This window comes from Callithrix jacchus, chromosome 17 (assembly GCF_049354715.1).
Source record: "Callithrix jacchus isolate 240 chromosome 17, calJac240_pri, whole genome shotgun sequence".
In the NCBI taxonomy this organism is placed as follows: Eukaryota; Metazoa; Chordata; class Mammalia; order Primates; family Cebidae; genus Callithrix; species Callithrix jacchus.
Genome location: NC_133518.1, coordinates 14,648,676 through 14,671,784, shown reverse-complemented (window position 1 = coordinate 14,671,784; position 23,109 = coordinate 14,648,676). Strand labels below are relative to the sequence as shown.

The window sequence follows — 23,109 nt, the reverse complement described above, 5'->3', positions numbered from 1 at the left end:
CATTGCAGTCATAGAAACTCTTCTCATAATACCATAAAGCAGTCTTACAAGTCTCATGTGGGAGGCAAGGAAGGGTTTTAGTCTCAGTGTTATACTGAGAGACTTCAATTGCTTTATCTACAGAAGACTTGATGCAGCCCCAGTGTAACAGTCTGGGAAAAGTAGGCCCTTGTAATGGAGTTTTTGCTCTACTTTATCAGAGATGAGTGTTTACTACATTCCAAACCATGAGGCACATACTTATCTGGTTTTAGATGATTATAAGTAGAGCTGCTATAAACATTTGTGTGCAGGTTTTTTAAGTAGAGCTGCTGTAAACATTTCTGTGCAGGTTTTTATGTGAACATAAATATTAATTTTTCTAGAGTAAATACCTAGGATTGGGACTCCTGGGTCATGTAATAAGTATGTATTTAAAAAGAAACTGTTTTCCTATGTGGCCTTACCATTTTTCATTATCACCAGCAAAATAGGAGAGTTCCATTTGTACCTTTTCCCTGCCAGCACTTTGTTTTAACAAAATGGTATTACATTGTGGGTTTAGGTTGCATTTTCCTAATGGCTAATGATGTCAGACATGTTTTTCTGTCCTTATTTGACATCTGTGTGTCCTCTCTGGTGGAGTGTCTATTCGTCTTCTGCCCATTTTTAATGGATTATTTTCTTAACCGAGTTTTGGGAGGTCATTATACATCCTGGATACAGATGGTTTGTCAGATGAAATATTGGCACATATTTTCATCCTGGCCGTGGTTGTTTTCATTCTCTTAACAGTGTAAAAGTTTCCAATTTTGATGAAATCTAGTTTTTCTTTTATTTTTTAAATTTTATATAAGATCATGCTTTTCGTGTCATATTCAAAAACTCTTTACTTAATTCTAGGTAACAGACTGTCTTCTGTGTTTTCTTCTTAAAAGTTTAATATTCTACATTTAGATCTATGGTCCGTTTTGAGCTCAGTTTTGTGTAAGGTGCAAGGTTGAAGATGTGGTTTATTTTCCTCCTGTTGTTATGCAATTATTCCAACACCATTTGCTGAAAAGACTATCCTTTCTCCACTGGACTGCTTTTGCACCTTTGCCAAAAGTCAATTGGCCACGTTTGTGTAGGTCTGTTTCTGGAGTCTCTGTTCTCTTGTATTGATCTGGATGTTTTTTACTGGTACCACACTCACTTGATTGCTGTAGCTTTATATTAAGTCCTGAAATCAGGTAGTGTGATTCTTTAAACTTTATGCTTATTTTTAAATTTTGTATTAGCTATTTTAGTTCCTTTACCTTTCCACATAACTTTTTTTTTTAATTTATAAAGAAAAGAGACTTGTTTGTTTCATAATAAACTGTAGGCTGTACAAACTCTTTGGTTCTGTAGGCTATACAAAAAGCATGGTGTCAGCATATGCTTCTAAAGAGGCCTCAAGAAGCCGTTAATTAATCAGTTCTCCTAGACCTCTGGAGGGTAGGGGCTATGCCTCCAAGATTTCTGAAATGCCTGTAAGGGATTTTTCCCATTATCTTGAATATTAGCACCAGGCTCCCTTTTAATCAGGCTAATCTCTTTAGCAAGTGGTTGCTCTGTAGACTGCTTGGATTATTCTCCTGAAAATACTCTTTCCTTCTCTACCACATTGCCAAGCTGCAAATTTTCTAAATTGGTACTCTCTGCTTCCCTTTTAATTATAAGTGCCAACGTTAAGTCATACCTTTGCTCCCATATCTGATCATAGGTTATTAGAAGCAGCCAGATCACCTCTTGAACGCTTTACTCTCAGAAATTTCTTTTGCCAGATACCCTAAGTTATCAGTCTTAAGTTCAGCATTCCACAAAGCCCTGGGACATGGAAACAATGCAGCCAAGTTCTTTGCTCCAGTTCCTTAAGTGTTCCTCATTCCATCTGAGACCTCATCAGCATGGCCTTCACTGCCTACATTTCTGTCAACACTTTGGTCATGACCACTTAATCAGTCTCTAAGAAGTTCCAGGCTTTCCTGTCTTCTTCTGAGCCCTCCAGACTCTTCCAGTGTCTGCCCATTACCCACTTCCAAAGCCAGTTCCACATTTTCAGGTATCTTAAGAGCAACCCTGTACTTCTCACTACCAATTTTCTGTTAGTTCATTTTGGTGTTTCTCAAACAATTCTCCCACAATAGACTACTGAATACTGGGACTACAGGCATGTGCCACTATTCCCACTAAATTATTTTTTATACAGATGTAGTTTTATTATATGGCCCAGCCTGGTCTCAAACTTCGGACTTAGGCAATCCTCCTGCCTCAGCTTCCCAAACTGCTAGAATTACAGGTATGAGCCACTATACCTGGTCTAAAATAACACTTTGTATGTACATTTTAACTCTTTGATTTTAAATTCATAGACGATAAAGGTAATATCTTTCTTACCCATAACTCTGTGCTGCACATGGTAAATATCCAGCTAAGATTTTCACACCTCTGGATGGCATCCTGTTACTAGCAATATCTACATGCTTAGCTCTAATTAAGGACTTATGGAGATGGTTGGATTAGCCTGGCAAACGAGAGACATGAAATGTCCTGTTGGTGAGTTGTCCTTTGTTTTTGACTCTAAAGGAGACTCATTTGTTCCCCTATTTAGTTTATTCTCCATATCTCACCTACTTTCAGAACTTACCATGAGGCAGGTAAAGGGTAACTAGGACAAAATATAAAGACGTATCTTTAGGATATCTTCCCTGAGACAACAAACCTATTTTTTTTATTATTAAAGAACTAAGAGATATATTGCTATGTGCTTTTTTGCTATTATTTTTAAAAATGGAGAGTATAGTGTTTGCACTGAGCTACCCAGTGCTTCTGTTTGTCTTGAGTTACTTGGTTTTTCTTCGTTCCATGTTATTGGCTTAAAAGCAAGTAATAAATACTACACTCAGCGTTTATTTCAAATGAAGAATTGCTGCTGCTATAACCTGCATTGTCTGTTATTTATTTTTTTTCCTTTCTCTAGGATCAGAATTCAGGCTATAAATGAAATTGGAGCTGGACCATTTAGTCAGTTCATTAAAGCCAAAACTCGGCCATTACCACCATTGCCTCCTAGGCTAGAATGTGCTGCTGCTGGTCCTCAGAGCCTGAAGCTAAAATGGGGAGACAGTAACTCTAAGACACATGCTGCTGATGACATGGTGTACACACTACAGCTGGAAGACAGAAACAAGAGGTGAGGTGGAGGCGACGATGCTCCTGAAGCTTCTGTGGCTTTGGCTGGTGGGATGAAATCTCAGTTGCACATTCCTATTTGCGTGCACTAAGACACTCTTCCTTCTCGCTCAAGGGTTTCCTTTGACTTGAGTTCTGCATTTTATACCCAGAGTTCCCTTTATTTTCCATTTGGAATTTCTAAACATTCTGAAGATCCTGATTTCCCTATATGGGATAATATGCACTTTTTTGTTTTCTTTCATCAAGCCAGATAATGGAGAGAAATTATCTAAAGAAAATTGTCAAATTCAAGTCCACACTACATAATAGCCTTATATTAGTCATGAGTGCAGAGGGAAATAAGACTCAGGAAGAGATGTTACCTCTTTAAATATTCAGTAACCATCAGGACAAACATGTTTACCAGTGTGAAATAGCTGTGGGTGATGTACAGTTGGGGATTGCACTCTGGAACCATGGGCAGGGCAATATCAAATTAACCAGCACAAACAGGAGATTCTTCATAAGACTCCATGCCCGGGAAGCAGTCTTGACTGTCAAAATCAAATGCAGCCTTTCACGTAGTATTTGTTTCACCTAACTTCATTTCCTCGGAAAATGGCTGATCAGAAGACAGGCAGCGAAACTGTATTTAGAAATAGTCTGATGTCAAGCAAAAGTTAATGGTGACAGAATGTTCTGTTACCAAAAGTCCTCATCAGAGAATCAGGCAAAGGGGATGGGAGATCACCATAAAACCAAGACAGCTAAAATGCTGATCAGTGTCAGGGTGGAGCCATTTCTGTCATTTCCTTTTATGCATTCTACTATACTGTTCCTTTACACATGGAACCTGTTCTAGTTACACAGAAAACCCTATTCCAGTCTCTACCCCTACTCTGTAGTCAGGCACTTGGATGGATTTCAGTGCAGTGGGGCCCTGTGGGCCTGATTAAAAAGCACATAAGGTCCTATCCCTAGGAGCATAATATCAATTTTTAAAATGGCCATAGAACATTAGTGTCATAGGAAAAAGTGCTTTGGGAGTTTCAAGGAGACAGAGACCATCTGGTTTAAAAGATCAGGAAAGGTTTCTTGAAAGAGGTGACATTTGAGCTTGGCTTTGAAGAACCTGCACACTTGGTAATTTTAATGACAGAGCAACAAGTGATTATCCTCCTGAGAAAATGAGTTCTAGTGAGGAAAACACAGAGAAGATAAGGCTTCTTTTGATAGGTTCATGAGAGATTGAATTCATACTCACCGATACACAACATCGTTCATCTTACTGTGCTGTGTGCCTTCAGATGTGTTTTCATGGGTTATTATTTTACTGGCCAGGGACAACTCAACAGGAGAGGGCTGGCAAGAACAGGAATTGTGAACTAACAAAAATCACAATACACGTATAAAGCTAGCATTGGAAATTTTTAAATGTCTTTTCATGTTTTTCCAGGCCTGTGGCTTCCATGGCAGTAAATCCTTGGAAAATATCTTCTAGTTGCGCTGTTTTAGAAAAAAAAAAGTGAAGTACAGAAAAGTTGTTAAAATTGGTAGCTAGCCAAACTGGGGTAAAAGCCAAAGCCTCTCAATTCCCAGTGCCCTGCCTCTACTGCTGTCTTAGAAGGCTCTACCCCAAGAAGGGCACCCCGTCTTGCTGCGATCCTGCCCTGTGTGGGGCAGCAGCCCACTGTGCCTCATATGGAGAACTATATAGACGTGTCGTCTGATCCAGGGTTTTACATGACACAGGGGCTCCTGGGTATAGAGTGAAAGCTGCCCAAGCACTTTTCCAAATGACTTTGCTGGCATGAGGCGTTTAAATATGCCAGACAAAAAATGGTGCAGAATCTAGTCATCAGTACATGTTGTTTCTTCCCCTTTCAAAAAGCCCAAGGCTTGCCTTGTTAGTCAAACAAATGCCTGGCCTACATTTAAATGACAATTTAAGAAAACTCTGCATTAGGAACACTATTTTTCTTAATTATAGGAGCTAGAGTCCAGATTTATCTTTTTAAATTAGATTTGTCAAGGCTCTCAGAAAGTTATTAAAGTGATGGGAATACAGAGCCTAATAAATTCTCATTCTATTTGTGAATACTTTTCCTGAGATTTAATAGAATGAAAACAGTCTAATTTTAGTTTGAAGATGACCTTCTTCAGTGTCTTGAAACTGAACTCTTGCAGTGAGTGGCCCGTTGAATTCAAGCCTTTAACTTTGAAGCTTGACACAAGGGGAACAACTGGAGTTGAATACATCATAGTACTTATTATTGGCATAGTCTTTGATGGAGTCTCCTCAGGGTTCTTTAGGACCTGCTTCTGCAGTTGAAGAGAACAGTGTCTCCTTTCCAAGGGGCAGCTGTCTTTTTCATGGAACTTGTTGCTAGAGAAGCATCTACTTGTAAAGCACATATTCTTTAGCATATGCATTATTGATGAATGTGGCCAAAATGAGATAACCCGCTTGTGGCCAAGACGAGAGCCATAGATAGGCTCATTATTTTACTTTCTTACCTGCGGGCTCTCAAAGAGATTTTCCCCCCCTTAAATTTGGGCGTATTTTATGTAAATAAAAGGTGTCCCAAAGAGCATCTTGCAAGAACCCTTCCTCAAGACAAATCAACCTAGAATTCATCTATATCACCTGGACTTGCTGTACTGAAAGGATTTCCCCCCTGGAATAGGACATTTGTTTCCCATCTATTCTGGCTTACCATAATGAAGATTCCCAGTCCATATTTATGTAGGAAGCAGCTTCAAAGTGTTACCATGAACACTTTTTACACAGGCACTGTGGGACTTCGAAAAGGAAGCTGCTGGTATCTAAGTTGTGTGGGAGTCCTAGCCAGCTGTTTACCTGTTCTTAGCACTTAAAGCATATTTTGTAACAGAAGAAAAATGAAAATGAATATATCTGTGCTTGGTAATTAGCAGATTAAAGAGTTGAACTATTGCTCTTCACATTTCCTCATTCATGAAATAAAGGGGTTAAACTAGGAGATGATTTCTGCTGTCCTTTCACCTTTGCACCTTAAAGCAGCAAATCAGTGTAGAATGTTTGTGAATTAAATCCTTTATGAAAAGGCGTCCCTTGTAAATAATTGAGGCATGTTGCCCTTTTTTCTTCATATTTTTATCTTTTGCTAGTCGTAAGTAAGAAAATAAGAAGAAAAATACTAACTTCCCTTTAGAGTAACTACATAGTGTCTAAAAACCCCTAAAGTTCTGCACCTGTGTTGTGCTGATTTACGATGTTGATTTATATACCTCTCACTCAAAACATTTGAACTGACGCAGAGATTTATAAATACAATGTTTAGCCAAAAATGTTTTTAACATTCTAAAGGAAACATATTTTTATGGTTTCGTTGTTGTTTTTGAAGCCTTCCTCCCCGGAAGCTTCTGTTTATTGCATGCCTACAGAGTGCTAAGCTTTGAGATCTTTGTCTACATTATTTACTTCTTCAATAGTAGAAAGTAGGCTTTCTATCAAAGCCTTCTACCATTTAGGTGAAAAAAAAAAAATACATCGTTTCTGATAAATTGATTTCAGCTTACAATTATTGGAGTTTTATGCCTCAAGTAGAGGCACTGTTTAAGTATTGGATGGACAAAGATGACTAAGGTAGACCCTTGCCCTTAAGGGGCCCACAGTCTGGTGGCTGATGGTAGGACACAGATGCATTAAAGCAAATGATGATGTGGAAGGCCTGAAGATTGACACGTGTATGGGGTATACAGGGAAAGCTAAAGAACGGCCTCTAAGGTAGGCTTAAAACCAAATGAACACAGAAGGCTTCTTAGAAAAGCTGACAGATTGGATGAGTCTTAAAAGGATCCCAGTCTTGTAACCTCGTGCTTGGGGAGCCTTGGGATGAAGACAGTCATGAAGACTTGGGGTAGGATGGAAATTACAGACACATCCTCCAAAGCACAGAAAGATGCCCTGAGTCTTTGTCCAAGTAACTGTCTCTATGTTGTTATTTCGAGAACTGGTGCTTTATTCCCCTTAAGTTTGGGCATATTTCTTGTAAACAAAAGGGATCCCAAAGAGCATCTTGCTCAAATTCTTGGCTCCAGGCAAATCAGCCTAGAATTCATCTAGATCACCTGGACTTGCTGTGTTGAAGTAATTCTTCTGCCTGGTGTAGGACATTTGTTTCCCATTTATTCTGGCTTACGATACTGAAGATTCCCAGTCCATATTTATGTAGGAAGCAGCCTCAAAGCGGTGCTTCATGTTTATAGAACTAAGTTTATTCCAATGATTAGATTATGATCATTCAATCAGTGATTTTTTTTCTTGAATTACTACTATGTGCTAGGCCTTATGAGATATGTGGACTATCAGACCTTGTTTTGCTGAGGGAAACAAATTAACATTAAACAATAAGCAGACGGTATAAGATATTTAATTTAACAGCAAAACAGAAATTAAATTAGTTTGGCCTTAGAGTGATTAAGTCTGTTATTCTTAACAGATTCAGCACAGAAGATACGAATGTCTTTGGTTCCCATGTTATACAAGAAAAATATATCTCCAAAGTAAACATTTCCATAAAACTACATTAACCTAATACAGGCACTAGAATAACAGCATCAGCGTGTGCATTTTCAGATTGTAGCGCTGTGCCGACGATTTTAAAGATGTGTTTATCTGTGTTACTGAACTGAAATGTTATGCTGCCCTGACAGAATTGGAGTTGATGCTGCCCCTTGTCCTGACCCCCGTGGGCCTATGTTCCCTGATAATTGTACACAGCACTGAGGCGGGAAGAACATAAATTCCAGGAATGCATTTATGGTTAATCTGTTACTGAGGTTTAGTCAGACAGTAGTGTTTTTTAAACCAAGGCTCCCATGAAATTGGGCTGGGGGAAGAGGGGGTCTGATCGAGCAGATAATTACCACTTGCCCTCCATTAACTCTGCCTTTGTGCCCAGGACACTTTTCCTTTTGACCAGCAAAATTAGAGGGGCTGTGTCATGTGTACAGGGAGCCTGCCTGTTGGCTATTAGAGAGGGACAGAAAGAATCTGCGTATAAAAACCCTGAAACAATACACACTAGGCAGCTAATAAAGTGGCCGGAAACCTGAGCAGTATAGTGAGACCCTTTCTCTAAAACAATTCTTAAAAACTTAGCCAGGCATGGAGCCGCACACTGGATTCCAGCTATTCCAGAGGCTGAGGTGGGAGGATCCCTTGAACCTCGGAGTTTGAGGTTGCAGTGAGCTGTGATCACACCACTACACTCCAGCCTGGGCAACAGAGTGAGACCCTGACTCTTAAAAAAAAAATGTCTGGAGTATATGAGCACTGAGGAGGTGTGAACTTTCTCAGTCTGCCTATTGTAGAACAAACTCCTGTTTAACGTTTCTCAGACCACTTTGCTGAATTAAATGAAATAGACATGAGGCAGCCAGCTCAGGACCCGGCCCATAAGAAACCCCCAGGGTTTGTTTCCAGTGGTTCTCTGACTAGTACCTGATCCCTATGATCATCTTTGTTTGATAAGTGACATTTTCATATTATATCCACCAGAAGGCTATCATGATTTTTGACATGGTGTCAAATCTCTGTCAAAATCCCAGATCTGTTGCTGGATTTCTAGGTGACTAGAGGCATATTCCTTCAGTTCTTTATGCCTTAATTTCCCCTACTACAAGATGCAAATAATGATAGCTGTCTTCAGTCCTTAATTGATGGAGAAAAAAAAAAGATTTTAGAAACATTTTTGGCCGGAGGCAGTGGCTCATGCCTGTAATCCCAGTACGTTGGAAAGCCGAGACTGGCAGATCATGAGGTCAGGAGTTCAAAACCAGCCTGGCCAGCTTGGTGAAACCCCATCTCTACTAAAAATACAGAAATTAGCTGGGCATGGTGGCAGGCAGGCACCTATAGTCCCAGCTACTTGGGAGCCTGAGGCAGGAGAATTGCTTGAACCTGGGAGGCAGAGGTTGCAGTGAACTGAGATTGTGCCACTGCACTCCAGCCTGGGCAACAGAGCAAGACTCCATCTCAAAAAATAAAAAAAGAGAGAAACATTATTATTTCTTAGAAAGGAGGATAAAAGTGTGGCCTTTGAAACGAATAGTTTAGGCAGTCTCAGGCTAAAATGTCCAGGCACAAGCGGAGGTGAGAGACGGCAGATGAACTGTTTGAGATCTTAAATGGACCAGAAATAGAAGTCAGATTACACTTTTACCTCTCATTTACTAAAACCAAATAACAATGGAATTAGATAACATTTTTTTTTTCAGGTTGAGACAAGGCCACTAAAATAGAAGTAGGCAAACAGAAATTTGGAAAACTCTGGGAGTGGCATCTTTGAAGACGAAGTTCACTGCATATACTTGAAAGCTAAGTAGGAGAGCAGGAATTTGCAAGCTTTTCAAGTGGTCTTTAGAAATTCTAGTCATCCTGTTTTTGAATATAAATAAATCTCCATTTTAATATGTTAATGTCCGAAGTATAAACAAAAAAAGAATGTTTTTTGTTTTAGTCCTTTATTCTTTGTAAAGAATTTCCACTATCAGTAGGTATAGTGAAATTTTATCTTTTAGTAAAGGAGCATGAAAAAATTCAGCCCCTTAATGAAGCAATATTACAGCCTGATTACTCACAAGCCAAAAGGTCCATATATAGCCAGGGACAGAGGGTTAGGAAATTAATCCCTTTTCTCAATAGCTGTTGGCACGTTGGTGCTCAGTTGGTAAGTGGGGACTCTTGCCACGGTGAGAATCAATTTAGGTATCGTACCTACCCTGCCTCAGGTGTCCCCACCTGATGCCATCTGCTTCTCCATAGACATGGTAGGACTCTGTGTTCTTGGCAGAGTGAGGACGAATACTATTCATTTCTATTTTGAGCACTGTTCGTTCCCAAATGCCACCTGAGTAACGTAGGAAATTCTCTCTCTCTCTCTCTCTCTCTCTCTCATTCATACACATACACACACACACACACACACAATCCTTAGAGCCGGGGGAAATTAAGAAAAAAAAAAAGATGTCATTTTTACTGAATATCGCTGTGCTGAGCTGTTGATCTGGGACATTGTGAAACGTGTTTTGAAAAAGGTGCCATTTGCAGCTTTTAGTAGACTACAGGTCATTTTAGGTCAGGAGGTTAGAGCGTTTTGTGGAGTTAATATTAATGGGTTGCTGTGAGCCTGTAGGTGGCCTAGGGATTCTAAGATAATAACAAGGTAGTAAATGTAGAAGCATTAGCATTCTCTTTTATTTTCCACCATGAATTTAAGTTCTAGGCCAGTTAGAGCGTTCTTGGATTTTTTTTCAAAACAAAACTCTTTTAAGGAAACATCCTAAACATCCTAAATTGTTCATGTATGTTATTATTTCCCCCATAGTAATTTAAAGTAAAGGAACATTTAAAGATTTAACATGATGGAACTTCTTCCTTCAGTGGCAGTTGAGTGCAAAAAGTCAAACAATGTTAAAGCCTAAAATACTGAAATTGAAAGTAAGCCTTCCCCTAGAATTTCTGGAAAATGCCCAGAATCTGTTGTTTGCCTTCCTAGTACATATTCAATAAGGAGTCATAGAATTTACTTGGAGTCTCATAAGAGTTCCTGCCAAGCGAACGAGACAGTTGTCTGACAGTTGAGCCATAGAAAGTTACCTGACTTGTTCAAGTTTACAGTGAAGGGAACAGGCATTGCATTCTGGCTAAGCTCTGTGTATGTCTTTCTGCTCTTGAAACCTTGCTCCGTCCCGCTGTGGGGTACTCCAACAGGCAAGTCATTTGGTATTCACAGACATGTAGAACTTTGTTTTTCATTTTTAATTATTTTTATTTTTTAGAGCAGTTATAGGTTCACAGCAAAATTAAGCTGAAGGTACAAAGTTATCCCTCGTCCCACCTTAGCCCCACACATCCACAGCCTTTCCTGTGGTCAGCATCATCCACAACAGTGGGACATCGGTTACAGCTGACGAACAGACATTGGCACATCATTATCACCCAAATTCCCTAGTTTACATTAGGCTTTACTCTTTGTCTTGGTCACTGTATGGATTTGGACAAATGTATATTGACGTGTTTCCACCATTATAATATCATGCAGAGTTGTTTCTTCAGTATCTACGGGTGATTGGTTTCAGGGTACACCTCCACCTCTGAAATCCATGGAAGCTCCAGTCCCTTATATAAAATGGCATAGTATTTGCATATAACCTATGCACATCCTCCTATATACTTTAAATCATTTTTAGTTTACTTATGATACCTTAGATAATGTCATTGCTATGTAAATAGTTGTTATACTATATTGTTTAGGGAGTAACAAGAACAAAAAAGAAACATGTTCAGTATAGATGCAAGCATCCTTTCTATTCCCCCATTATTTCCTCTCTCTCTCTCTCTCTTTCTCCTTTTTGGGGGCAGGGGGAGACCGAGTCTCACTCTGCCACCCAGGCTGGCATGCAGTGGCGCTGTCTCAGCTCACTGCAACCTCCGCCTCCTGGGTTCAAGTGATTCTTCTGCCTCAGCCTCCCAAGTAGCTGGGATTACAGGCATGCACCACCACACCTGGCTAATTTTTGTATTTTTAGCAGAGACGGGGTTTCACCATATTGGCCAGACTGGTCTCGAACTCCTGACCTCATGATCCACCCACCTTAGCCTCCCAGTGTGCTGAGATTACAGGCGTGAGCCACCATGCCCGGCCTCCCCCATTCTTTTCTATCCATCTGCAGTTGGTTGATCCACAGTTATGGAACCCAGAGCTATGGAGCGCCGACTATGCAGAATATTTTTTATCCATTGGTAAATCACCAGCATTAAAACTCATGTGTGCTTATTGCCGTCTAAGTGTCTTGTTTCAAGAAGATACTACAGTCAAAGCTGAAACAAGTTATGGGCAGAGCCATCAAGAATTCATTTAGGCTATAAACTTTTAATGACCTACTCACACTTCTAACCTGTTTATTTCCCCTTTCCAAGTAAATATTCTTAGTATAAGAGAGCATTTCTCCCCATCTTTCTTCTCTCTAAGTGAAAATTCCTGACACTGTAGGCAGTGCGTGAATTGGGCCCACTGCCCCATCTTGGTGTTTTGAGCAACAGCTCTTTGCCTGAACTCACCAGGACAGTGTGGTGTTGGTCACATGCACAACTCTTCTCTCCAAGTCAAGAAAACTTCATGGGATGAAAGTGAGAGGGATGCCATTCTGGGACCCCTTCAGCTTTTCCAACCTTGTAAAACAAACTGATGAGGTTTGTTTGCTTTGTTTTGTGTCTCATAGTCTACAGAGCCAATTCTGGTCTTAGAAACTGCATTTACTGAGAGCCTACCAAGTACCCACATGTTTAGGGGGTGTAGAAGTTTAACAAGAATCTATGTGCTTATGCATTTAATGAATTTCTTCGTCAAAAAGAGTAAAATGACATGAAATTAGAAATAGCAGTGATATAGGATCTTCAGAGTATAAAAAATTGATACCAAATCTTCCTCATCTCTTTCATGCCATGGTTTCGTTCTTGCAGTTCTCTTTCTATTGGTACCTCTTTTAGTTCCTTAAGAAGATGAAAGGGTAGAGGAATCTGTAAAGTGAGAAAAGTGTCAGCTTTTTAATAATGTGCAGACTTGCTCCCTCTGTCATTCATGTCTCCCTGTGGCTCTTGGGCACACTTCAGAGTGAGATGATTGGAGAAAGCCTTCAGAAGGCACTAGCTATGATCACCTTGCATCATTGGTCAGCTCTTCTGACCTGGGGCCTGTGTGTTCCCCTTAGTGCACAGGCCCCAAAAGGACAGGGTACATCAGTTTTTCTAGATGGCCATTTGCTGTGGGAATGACACTTGATGCTTGCCTGCCTTGGGCTGTTTGACCCAAAGCTCTTAGGATTCCTGATGTCTCCCCTTCCCACCTCATACCTGTTTCACCTAGGAGAGGGCCTGTGTTATGCCCATCATCTCCTTCCCTCCTGCGGGCTTGATATCTGATTAATTACCTGACCTAGGAATTAGTTACCATCTATTCTGTCTATTTCCATACACGTCCTGAGAACGAAATAAGAGAGCTCTTCTCCATGCCATTCCCAAAATTTTCTCCCGTGCCCTTTCTGGGGGAAGACAGGCCTGGCTTTGACCACAGCAACAAGCAGATCATGATTCATTTTTGTCAGAGTTGGCAGTGGCCTGCATTAGACCAGTTAGACACATGCTTATTCTAGGAGAGGCTGAAAGAAGCAAGAACTACCCCTTTGCCTCCTCTTCTCAGCTCCCTTCTGCTGGGAGCAAGCACCAGGCTGCCAGTTCCCAACTTCCTCTCCAAGGGGACTTGCAGCTCCAAGGTGGGCCTCCTATAGCTGCCTAACTCCGCCTTCACTGAAGATACGGTGATTGAACTTTAAAGCTGAAATCCTATGTAGTCACATCTCCCCCAGAGCCTTCACAGTCACTCCTACTTTCTTTTAGACACAAATGCAGTCTTTTTTAGATTTCTAAGTAAGACTGCCTCCAGACGTAAATACGATTTTAAATTTCTCTTTACTATCAGCTGTTTCCACTATGTTTTTTCATAAACTGGAATGCAATTTTAAAATTAATAAAATGCTCCAGTGCAAAAGCAAAACAAGAAGTTAAAGGAACAAAATAGCTAGAAACAGATTTTCATGTATTTGAAAGTTGATATGTATGTTATCTGTTCAATGTGGATTATGCTACAAACTTAGAGTACTGAGTTTGCTTTAGTAAATTCCTTTGTGACTATGAATGCTACTGTCTACGTATATAACTGGATCTGGGTACACATATATATTGAACTTATTTTCAAAAGGAAGCACCCTCCTTAGAGTGTGGCATGGCAGGAAAGCCTAATAGTCCTCTCCAAACTCCTTTAAAAACTGAGCTTTATGGCAGGTTTGTAATGAAGATGTAACGCTCTCACTTCTTAAGCCATGACTTCAATTTGTGACATAATTAAGGGCAATTACTCCTGTTAGAGCCTGTAGACTAGGTTAGGCTGAGTTAATAAATAGCTGTTTGTCTCTAGCATTAGCAAGGAAGTCTTCATTAGGGTAGTAATGTGTCAAGAGTGCTAAATAGGTTGCCATGGTATTTGTGGGTTTCAGCCTGGACTCTGGCTTTCCCTGAAATTAAAAATGTTCAGCCTTTAATAAAAGGCACTTCCTTACACAGTAAAGCAGACAGAACACTAAATAGGTGAAATGACCAGGACTCAGGAACTTGACTGCAGAGGCTGATGAATACACACGTGGATATTTTAAAGTAAGCATTGACTCTGACAGGCTTTGTATTTAAAAAAAAAAAAAAAAAAAAAAAAGGAAAAAACATGTTTTAGATCTGTATCTCTCTATCTTTCCATCCATTCATTCATCCATCCAGAGGGACTGTTCTCCAGCACATGGAAAAGCTGCTGCTCTGCTTTGGAAAACCTTGCCCACACACAGGACCAGCTTACCCACAGGGATTATTAGGTCTTATGCATCCTTCAGATCCACAGAGCCAGCACACAGCAGATGTTCAAGAAATGTTTGCTAAATGAACACATAAATTCTGTTTGCCCCTAGGCCAAATTGGCCCAAGAGTCAGACATGTTGGATTATGATTTTGTTAGTGGCCGACCAATAGTATCTGAAGACAGTGGATTGTCCTCAGATGCTGTGACGAAGCCCTGGACGTGTAGAATCTGTTGGCCTGTCTGTCTTAGGAACAAGGCAGTGTGGTTGGATTAGCTTCTGTAGTGGTTCTCAAAGTGTCCACTGGACCAGCAGCATTCAAATACTGAATCTACTAAAGATCCTGGATGACTTACGGGAAGTTATGTTATTTCCAAAATTTTACAGTTAAACTCTATTTTTAAAAAAGATGACAGCATACTGTAGCTTTCAAATATGTTTTTATTGTGAGAATGTTGTTTTTAAGACCCTGGGGGAACCACCTCAAACGTAAGGCCTTGTTTTTTTTATCTTTGTCCCTTCTATGCTTAACGTTTCATGGAAATCTTAATTAACAGAGAACTGAAAAATAGTCCTGGCTCAGGTGGGGGAAGGAGCCAAAAGCTGTCAGTGCGAACTGCCCAGCCCACCTGTGCTGTTTGTCTGATTCTGATAAACCTGATGGATGATTCTGTGAACACAGTATTTTTATTCTTTTTACATGTGTTCTTAATAATCTTTAATCCTAAATGTCTCTTTAGCAGTTGAGGAAAGGGGCTTTGAAAGCTCTTGGCAAGATAGATAAATGTTAAAATTAAAAACATTTCCTGGCTAAACCTCAGCTATTTGCAAAATTTGGCTAAAGAGGGCATCTTGTTTCTCGGATATCCTGTTAACAGTAACTTCACTGCCTAGTACATAGAAGATTATGCTATCAAGTTGTAGGTATTACCCTTATGAAATATTTGAAAATTCTGTCTTTTATTAGTAAATTACTGTGAACAACTGATGTTTCTAGGATCTAAATCCTAATTAAAGGAGTCTCATTTCAGTCTTTCTATGTGCTTAAGTTTATGTTTTTCTTTTATAAAAACATACATTTAGACATTAAACTTAACCCTGATATACCAGCTGGCTGATTATTAATTTAGTCTTTATGGAGAGTGTTTACCAAGTTGGCCTAATCGGCTCCACTAGGGCATCATAATTAATTTCTTGTCATTAATAGAAGTTCAGATGGCTAATTGATTCTCTTCCTTCCTCTAGGTTTATTTCAATCTACAGAGGACCCAGCCACACCTACAAGGTCCAGAGACTGACGGAATTCACATGTTACTCCTTCAGAATCCAGGCAGCAAGCGAGGCTGGGGAAGGGCCCTTCTCAGAAACCTATACCTTCAGCACAACCAAAAGTGTCCCCCCCACCATCAAAGGTGTGTAGACTGTGTATTCTCTCTCATACTCTTGTGAGAGTAAGGAACTGATGGGACTTATAAGAAGCTCTTTTCTGATGTTCAGTATAATGTCAGCAAGACAGAATCAAAAGAACATTCTAAAGAAGACTGAGCAATGGGTTGTCTGGGGGAAATGAGAGGCCTTAAAAGGAAAAGGCCTATAGATAATGACTTTTCTTTGTATGTATGCATGTTTATTAACAACGATGGGTAGAAATAAGGGTCAAATTCCTGGTGCTACAGCCTTTAAGGGAGTTTTCCAGGGAAGGAGTCAGACTCCCCTTTCTTACACATTCAGAGAAGCAGAGGTTGGCATTCACCTTTGGGTGACTTTGGTGCCTAGAGACTGACTTAGGCAACTCCAGCAGCCTTTCCCTTTTGGCCCACAGCTTTTGGTGTGGAGTGATGCCTTTGGAAAGCTGTAGCAGCGAGGTGCTCTAATCTCCTTGGGTACTTATCTTGAAGTTTGTGGGTAACTACTTTCCTACTCTGGCCCCTTAATGGGATCAGGTACTGCAGACGTCGTGAGAGCCCCATGTATCCAGATCTTCCCCCATATCTGTCAAGGCTAGTGAACAAAAGACATTCTGCCTGCACCCTCCTCCTGCCGGGTCTGCTGAGCCCTCAGCCTGTTCTCTAGCCACAGAGCTCTGCATGTGCAGCTGACTTGCAAGGTAGGAAATAGTAACAAGAGCCATAGCAAGCTTGGCCCATCCACCCAGCCCCTCATGGACTCCTGAGGGTGCTGCGAGGGTGCTGCATCGTCTACAAGTACTGTGGTTCTTGTGGAGGTCTCTGAAGCTTGTTTTTAAGGGGACAAATAGCATAAGTGACTTTATCCAGCTATAACCGTAAGGCTGACAGATAGCGAGGTAAGTACAACCTGCAGAAAAGATCCTCACATACATGTTTGACTCTCTGCTTCCATGTGGAGGAGGCATGTCAGCTACAACCAGGACACAAAGTCAACTCCACGAGCTCTCCAGGACCTGGGCCAGGGTTTGGCTTGGATTCTGTGAACCTCATAACTCCTTCCAGGGTTAGTTTAGGGTAAATACCTTCCTGCTTTCCTGCCTTGCAGACTCTTTGGCAGACCCTTCTTTATGTGACTAAGAAACTAATATGCATGTGCATACACATGCACAGCCTTGCCAGGTCATTTTGGCAGTAAATGGCCTGGCCCTTCGGTGCAGCTTTGCTTTTCAGTTAGAGCAGAAAGGATGTCTGAGCACACTGGCTGCTTTGGTTTGTTGGTACCAAGGAAGAGTGGCCATATTGATCAATTATCCTGCTTCAGGGGTCTTTCTAGTATGAAGGAGTACTGTCTTTGCCTCTCAAAGTGATTCTTGGTGGGGATTCATTTTACAAAAAATACAATGGCACATTGATAGTGCTTGCATCTTCCAGCCCTTCTCCTTCAGAAGGGCAGTTTTCTGACTCTGACACATGATCAGGTTGTCTTCCTCTCTTAGATTCAGGAAATTATTGCCTTAACTGGTGGACTGTTTAATCTGATAGGCTTCCTTATTTAGTTTTTTCATAAATTGCTTGCAGTTTTTACCAAGTATTTCCTGGATAGGCTCCTTTTTCTTCTTTTTATTTTTTTTATGGAAAGCTTTATTCTTCTGAAACAGTATTCATACAGAATTGCAAGTAGAAACAACTCTAAAGAATTAGTTGCCTGTAATTAGAGATTAAAATATAAGAAGGTTCTGACAGCCAGATATGCATTCTAGTTACAAAATGGGAAAATGTCATATTGAATCAAGCTATAGAGATAGAAGTCATGAAAATATTTTTTAAATCTAGAATATTTTAAGCACTTTACTACAGACTTACATAATTTAGCTTTAAATGAGAATGAGGAGTTCAGTAGGTGAAAAATAAAATATATATAAATATAATTTAATTTTTAAAGGCTTTCAATGCTGACCATTCCCCAGGACTGTTCTTAAATGTCACCTGCTCCTTAAACATTCCTTAGACCCTCACCCAGATATGTTCTTTTCCTCCCCTGGAAATCCCCAACATTTCATTTGTACCTCTCATTGTTATTGCCTGATGTTTCTTTTTGTATGTGTCTCATATCTTGTTCTCTCCTTCCTTCAACTGAATCTTCAGTTTCTCAAAAACAAGGTTTGTCTCGTCTGTTTTTGCATCTCCCAGGATACCTTGTACAGGGCCTAAGCCACAGAGGACACTCAATTGTCATAGGAGAACAAAAGATGTGATCTACATCAAGCTGTTATTAATGGGATAATAAGCAAAGGATTTTCATCAATGGCTATTTAGTCATGGAGTAACTTCTCTGTACCTAAAGGGTACCCTGCTGGTTTTATGAGAGGCTGGACAAATAAATTTCTCAGTCAAGGCAAACATAAGCACAATCTTGTCTCTCTGGGTTTTTACTAATAGTGCTAAAGTGTTGACTGTTAATATACTTTGAATTTTGAGCTTGGATGTGTGGATTTGTATTTCAGCACCTCGAGTAACACAGTTAGAAGGAAATTCATGTGAAATTCTATGGGAGACGGTACCTCCAATGAAAGGCGACCCTGTGAACTACATTCTGCAGGTATTGGTTGGAAGAGAATCTGAGTACAAACAGGTAAGATCCAGTGTGGATGGCACATATGCAACTGAGTCAGGCTGGCTCTGTGCCTCTGCTCATTGCTATGAATGACTCAGTGAACTATGTTTTTCTTAAAATCAATGGTAGAAACTGTCTAACATATACTTGTTACTAATTCTTCAGGGTGGGTGAGCCCTAGTTTACATTTCATTTTGTATATGGTGGTATTCGTATTCAATTATCAGCTCTCAAGCATAAGCTTGTCTTATGAAGAGTTTAAATAGTTTACTTGTATTTGACATTAACAGTGAGGTTTGTGAGGTTTGCAAGTATCAAAGTCTTTATATAATTGAAAAGTAAAGTACTTATGATTTTACTATAGAGGGGAAGTAGTCTTAACCTAACTACTGAAGCCTATCCTGTCTCCCTTTTTTGTAGAAGTAATGGAAGGTTAAGGTTGTTGATGCATAGGCCCTGGAGGCCCGTGGTTCAGAAGCTCTAAGTCATGCTTGTCACCCTTTAATGTCAAAGGAATCACCTGGGCATCTGTTAAAATGCAGATTCTGATCTGGTAGATCCTGGGTGGGGATTCACTCTCTCAGGTGACACTGACATTGCTGGTCCACAGACCATAATTTGAGTAGCAAGCCTCTGTAAATCACATAATAAACACATGCAAGAGAGAATGCAGTTGGAATATAGCCAGATAGTAAGTTAGTTTTATCATTTTTCATAGCCCTTGTTGATTCTTAATTCTTCCAAAGAAGAATCAGATCACTGACTCTGAAGGATTTAGATGCTCTGTAAGCTTTCATAATAGTGCCTAGAACTCAACTGTTTTTGTCAAATCAGGATATAATATTGTGTATTCCATTAGGAAAGCAGATGGTCCATTCTTCACCAGCACTTTTAATAGGGGAATTCATTTATATCAAAAATAAAGATGATGATAAATGCCACCTGTTCTCTGAAACACTAGAGTAATTTATAAAAACTTTATTCAACTCCAAATACACAAGTAGAAAATCATTTGATTCAGAGTTTCTGTTAAATTGCTCATTGGTGTTTGTTATATGATAATAAAGAATACTTGCAAATAAAATGTTAAAAAAGTAATTTTGGACATTTTGCTGTACTTTGTTAATATGTAAAGATAAAAGATTTAATACTTTTAAACAAAAGTCTTTATCTTAAATATGACATCTCCCAGTGTGGATCAACATCAGTGGATGATGTCACCAAAGTTCCCATCATTCCTCTGAAATAAGAACAAGGACACTATGGTTTCTTTCATTTTTGAATCTCATTTTATACAATATATTCCATTTCAGAGTAAATAACTTACATGTGAAATTGTTTCATTTTACCAGAAAGATATGATTGGTTTCAGGGTCTTAGCTAAAGACATGGAAATAGAAAACAGAGATTTTTTTTTTCTGTTCCATAGCAATGTGAAAATGGTTAAAACATGAGGTGTTAAGAAATTTTACAACATATCATTTGACGCTTAACAACAGTTTGTTTCTAAACAGTACATTCTCGCACATTTGCCATTGTATTGTAAAAACCTTTCATTCAACAAGCCGTGCTTTTCCACCTGTTCTTGGAAAAATATTCTGCTTCCCAAAGCATGGTGACTGCTGTTCCCTGTTGAAAAGGCAGCCTTATTTACTCGATTTCTGTACACATCGGTCATTGCCAAACTATAGGTGAATCTATTTGGTAATTTAGATTTTATTGGCAGACGGTTTGTTTTGAATCTGTTGTTTGTTTAATGCCATAATTTAGACCCAGGGGCATATAAATGCTGATATACTGATGCCTAAACATATGTATGCCACAGAATATTTTTCTTATTGTAAACAGTTATAAACCGAGTCTTTCTTGTTGCAAACAGGTGAAAACACAGTACTGCATGGCAGGCTCAGTAGATGAGGGTTAGCTTTCTCCACGTGTCCATGTGCTTCCTGCATTTACCAAGAAATGATTAAGGAGAGTGGTGGTATATGAAAAGCCACAGTTGAGTCAGGGACAATTTGTACTGGTTTCTTTTTTTTTTTGGCTTCTCCCTATTCAGCAAACATTAACTTAAACAAGGTGTTTTGAGTACTTCATTCACTTGTTCTGGACATGAGCTAGGGAATGAAACATATTTATGTGTGCAGAACAATGGTTCAAATATTTATAGTTCAAGGATGACAGGCAATGGGCTTTGAATTCGTAGAGGCAAAGCAAAAGAAAATGAGAGGTAATTATTGCTGTATATTTACCACAGCAGAGCTCTGTAGCTCAATTAGCGCACTAATCAGACAGGAGCCACTAATACGTGGGCTTGTGTTATTCATCTTTATTTTTCCAGTATTGGCACATAGTGTGGCACTCAGTAAACGTTTCCTGCATGTGTGAAAGAGGCAGTTTCAAAGTACCAGCGTTATTTATATCTGCAGTGGTGATGAGAGTAAACTTCAGCATGGAAAGAAAATATCACCCCTAATAGAATAATATCCTTTTCTCCCAAGCTCATTTTTATAGGCCACATATGACAAGGGCCTTTGCCTTTTCTGATATTTTGCTTGAAGCATCAACTTTAACTTTGCCTTGATTCTAGGTGATTCGCTTTCTGTTGTTCAAGTGTCACAAAGAGGAGCAAGCAGCTGATTTTCATTATTAAACAATCTATTGAAGTATTAAATTGTTACCGTTTTACTCTGCATTAAATTGCATGCCTATTTGGTTTGCCTTTTGCCATTTAATAAACATTCCAAGCACAGGGGTTTTTTTTTCAGGAAACTTAGAGCTTCTTTTCAAACAGAATTAAGTGTATTCTTTAAAAGAATGAAAATTGTGTCTATATGCATGTGACTTTCTATTTTTTTTGCACAAGATATGGTATAGACAGTTTCATGCATAGTAAGTAAAGTAGAAAAATCCATATTCGTATTCCTGTTCAGGCAGCAGTAACTTTTACAGGGAGTATTGAATATAAACATTGAAGACAAGAAAATGATCAATAAATCATGAGAAATTATTACTTATTGGCAGTGAAAATTTATGCAAAATTACGGAAAATCTTGGTGCTCAGATTTATGGCATAAGGAAAAGCTCTAAAGTATCTAAAAGTTTATGAAGCTCCACATTTAATATATTGGCATTTCTGAATAAATATATTTTTATCTTGTATCATTTTCAGAATAAGTATCAAGGTGTGTATTGATTCTACATCATATCACAAAAACTACCACAAGGAAAGATTTTCTCTTGACCAAACTATTTTAAAGTCTTGGAGCCTACGACACATCCTGACTGTTGCCCAGGCTAGACTGCAATGGCTTGATCTCGGCTCACTGCAACCTCTGTCTCTGGGTTCAAGTGATTCTCCTGGCTCAGCCTCCTGATGGCTGAGATTAAAGGCACCCACCACCATGCTAGGCTAATTTTTGTATTTTTAGTAGAAATGGGATTTAGTAGAGGTCAGGTCTTGAACTCTGACCTCAAGTGATCCACCTGCCTCAGCCTCCCAAAGTGCAGAGATTACAGGTGTGAGCCACCATACCTGGGCCCTTCAACATATTTTTTAATGCCTTCTAACTCATTTCCCTAATACAGAAATTAAACAATGAGGCTATGACTATCTTCTAGCACAGTTTTTAGTTCCTGCATGAATAAGGGGTCAAATTTAGAACAAAATAAAAATAGATCAAGATAGATATCTTTAAAAACCGTCATTTATTTTACTGATGCTTATTTTCTTTTTAGTTTTATTGGTCATTTAAGTATCTAAAGGCCCTTATATCAGAAAAATTTCCATACCTCCACTTAAAATTTCATGTAAAATGAATTGATATTCAGTTTCATTGATTACAGATATAAGACCCCAGGTTTATTGAGAATCTGTTACGTGTTTTACATTGTAAGGGATGCCTGGTAAAATCAGTACTGTAAGAGTTTATAGGCCTATTGGGTGAAAACCCACAAGGAGCAGTTCAGTAATAGTACCCTTGCTTGTCATCTTTGACTCAAGGACAAGTTACCTCTTTAGCATTTTGCCCTCCATACAGGAGGCCTGCAGGCTAGCACTTTTCCCCTTGAGCCTGGTAGGCGTAATAGGGGAGACATGGAGACAAGTCTGCCTCCCATAGTCATGTAATTTTGGAGGAATGAATTCACCTAGCTGAGTCTTGACTTTCTCTTTGTAGCTCTTAACTCAGATGGTTACTGTGAGCATTAGATCACTCAGTCATGAGAAGGGAGCTATACAGATGACAACATGGTGCAGTTATGTCTCCCCTTCAGTTCTTGGGAGGGGTGGCATTAGTAAAGAGGTGAAGGTAGGCCTCCAGGAGCCGACCATGCACTGTTCTCACCACCCTTCCCAAAAAGCTCTCTGTTATTTACAGGATTTCAGCTACGCAGCATGTTATTGTGAATTAAGGGTTATGGATTCTTCATCTCAGTTGTCTGGGTATTACTTGAAATCCT

The 23,109-nt window shown here is 39.5% G+C and overlaps 1 protein-coding gene across 2 annotated transcripts in view; it reads left to right on the top strand.

Moving 5' to 3' along the window:
* The window catches only part of FNDC3B (fibronectin type III domain containing 3B), a 373,196-nt gene that overhangs the window by 339,216 nt on the left and 10,871 nt on the right, over positions 1-23,109 (top strand). For both annotated transcript variants that reach the window (XM_035277983.3, XM_035277984.3), the window contains exons 23-25: positions 2,984-3,196; positions 15,871-16,037; positions 18,539-18,666. In XM_035277983.3, coding sequence (XP_035133874.1) covers positions 2,984-3,196; positions 15,871-16,037; positions 18,539-18,666 — 508 coding nt within the window. The remainder of the gene's footprint in view (positions 1-2,983; positions 3,197-15,870; positions 16,038-18,538; positions 18,667-23,109) is intronic.